This window comes from Nicotiana sylvestris, chromosome 7 (genome assembly GCF_000393655.2).
Source record: "Nicotiana sylvestris chromosome 7, ASM39365v2, whole genome shotgun sequence".
Classification (NCBI taxonomy): Eukaryota; Viridiplantae; Streptophyta; class Magnoliopsida; order Solanales; family Solanaceae; genus Nicotiana; species Nicotiana sylvestris.
In genome coordinates, this window is record NC_091063.1 from 140,154,655 (window position 1) to 140,156,004 (window position 1,350).

The following is a 1,350-nucleotide window of genomic DNA, read 5'->3' on the forward strand; positions in this document are numbered from 1 at the left end:
ATTCCTTGACATCGTGGAACTAAGGTTATCCATCGATTTCCTCTTCCACCACATTACAATAAGCATGTTGATCATGAACTTGGATATGCACGGGGTCGACATAATCCTTGTTTGGATGATGTAACATTGACGCCAGAGTAGCCAAGGCATCAACAATCTCATTATGAATCCTAGGAATATGTCTAAATTCAATCGACCTGAATCGTTGACAAAGATCATGCAGGCACTGTCGGTACGGTATGAGCTTCAAATCTCGAGTCTCCTATTGTCCTTGAATATGGTGAACCAACAAATCTGAATCTCCCAGAACAAGTATTTCTTGGACTCCCATGTCTATAGCTAACCTCAAACCCAGAATGCATGCTTTGTACTCAACTATGTTGTTGGTGCAATAAAATCGAAGCTGGGCTGTTACAGGGTAGTGTTGCCCTATTTCAGAGATAAGTACAGCCCCTATTCCGACCCCTTTCATGTTAGCAGCTCTATCAAAGAAGAGTTTCCAACATGGCTTTTCATCATAGTCAACCTTGTCAACACACATGACCTCTTCATCAGGAAAATAAGTCTCCAGTGGATCATATTCATCATCCACCGGATTCTCGGCGAAGTAGTCGGCCAAGGCTTGGGCTTTTATCGCGGTTCGAGTCACATAGATGATGTCAAACTCTATAAGTAAAATCTGCCACTTTGCAAGTCTTCCCGTGGGCATAGGCTTCTGAAAGATATACTTTAGAGGATCCATGTGACAAATGAGGTAAGTAGTGTAGGATGACAAATAATGCTTCAACTTATGCCCCACCCAAGTCAGGGCGCAACATGTCCTCTCAAGCAGAGTGTACTTAACCTCATAGGGAGTGAACTTCTTACTGAAATAATAGATTGCTTGCTCCTTCTTTCCCGTGACGTCATGTTGACCCAATACACAACCAAAAGAATTATCCAAGACTGTCAAATAAAGAATTAAAGGTCTTCCAGGCTCTGGTAGGACCAACACAGGTGGATTTGACAGGTACCTCTTAATCTTATCAAATGCTTCTTGACACTCGTCAGTCTACTTGACTGCGACATTCTTCTTCAGCAGCTTAAAGATGGGCTCACAGGTTGTCGTGAGTTGACCAATAAACCTGTTGAAGTAATTTAACCTTCCAAGCAAACTCATCACCTCTGTTTTGTTCTTTGGTGGCGGTAACTCTTTAATGGCTTTGATCTTCGACGGATCCAACTCAATACCGCGTCTACTAACCACGAATCCCAGCAGTTTCCTAGATAGGACACCAAATGCACATTTCGCTGGATTGAGCTTGAGGTTGTACCTGCGGAGCCTTTGGAAAAACTTCCTCAGGTATTTGA

At 42.9% G+C, this 1,350-nt stretch overlaps 1 protein-coding gene across 1 annotated transcript; it reads right to left on the reverse strand.

Annotated features, from left to right (window-relative positions):
• Positions 1-262: 262 nt before the first annotated feature.
• Positions 263-709, reverse strand: LOC138873849 (uncharacterized). The gene has a single exon (XM_070152332.1). It carries the CDS (start codon positions 707-709, stop codon positions 263-265), a length of 447 nt encoding a protein of 148 aa, XP_070008433.1.
• Positions 710-1,350: the final 641 nt, after the last annotated feature.

Bases quoted from the DNA above. Each gene is read 5' to 3' on its own strand.
- LOC138873849 (XM_070152332.1), bottom strand. From the start codon at position 709: ATGCCCACGGGAAGACTTGCAAAGTGGCAGATTTTACTTATAGAGTTT.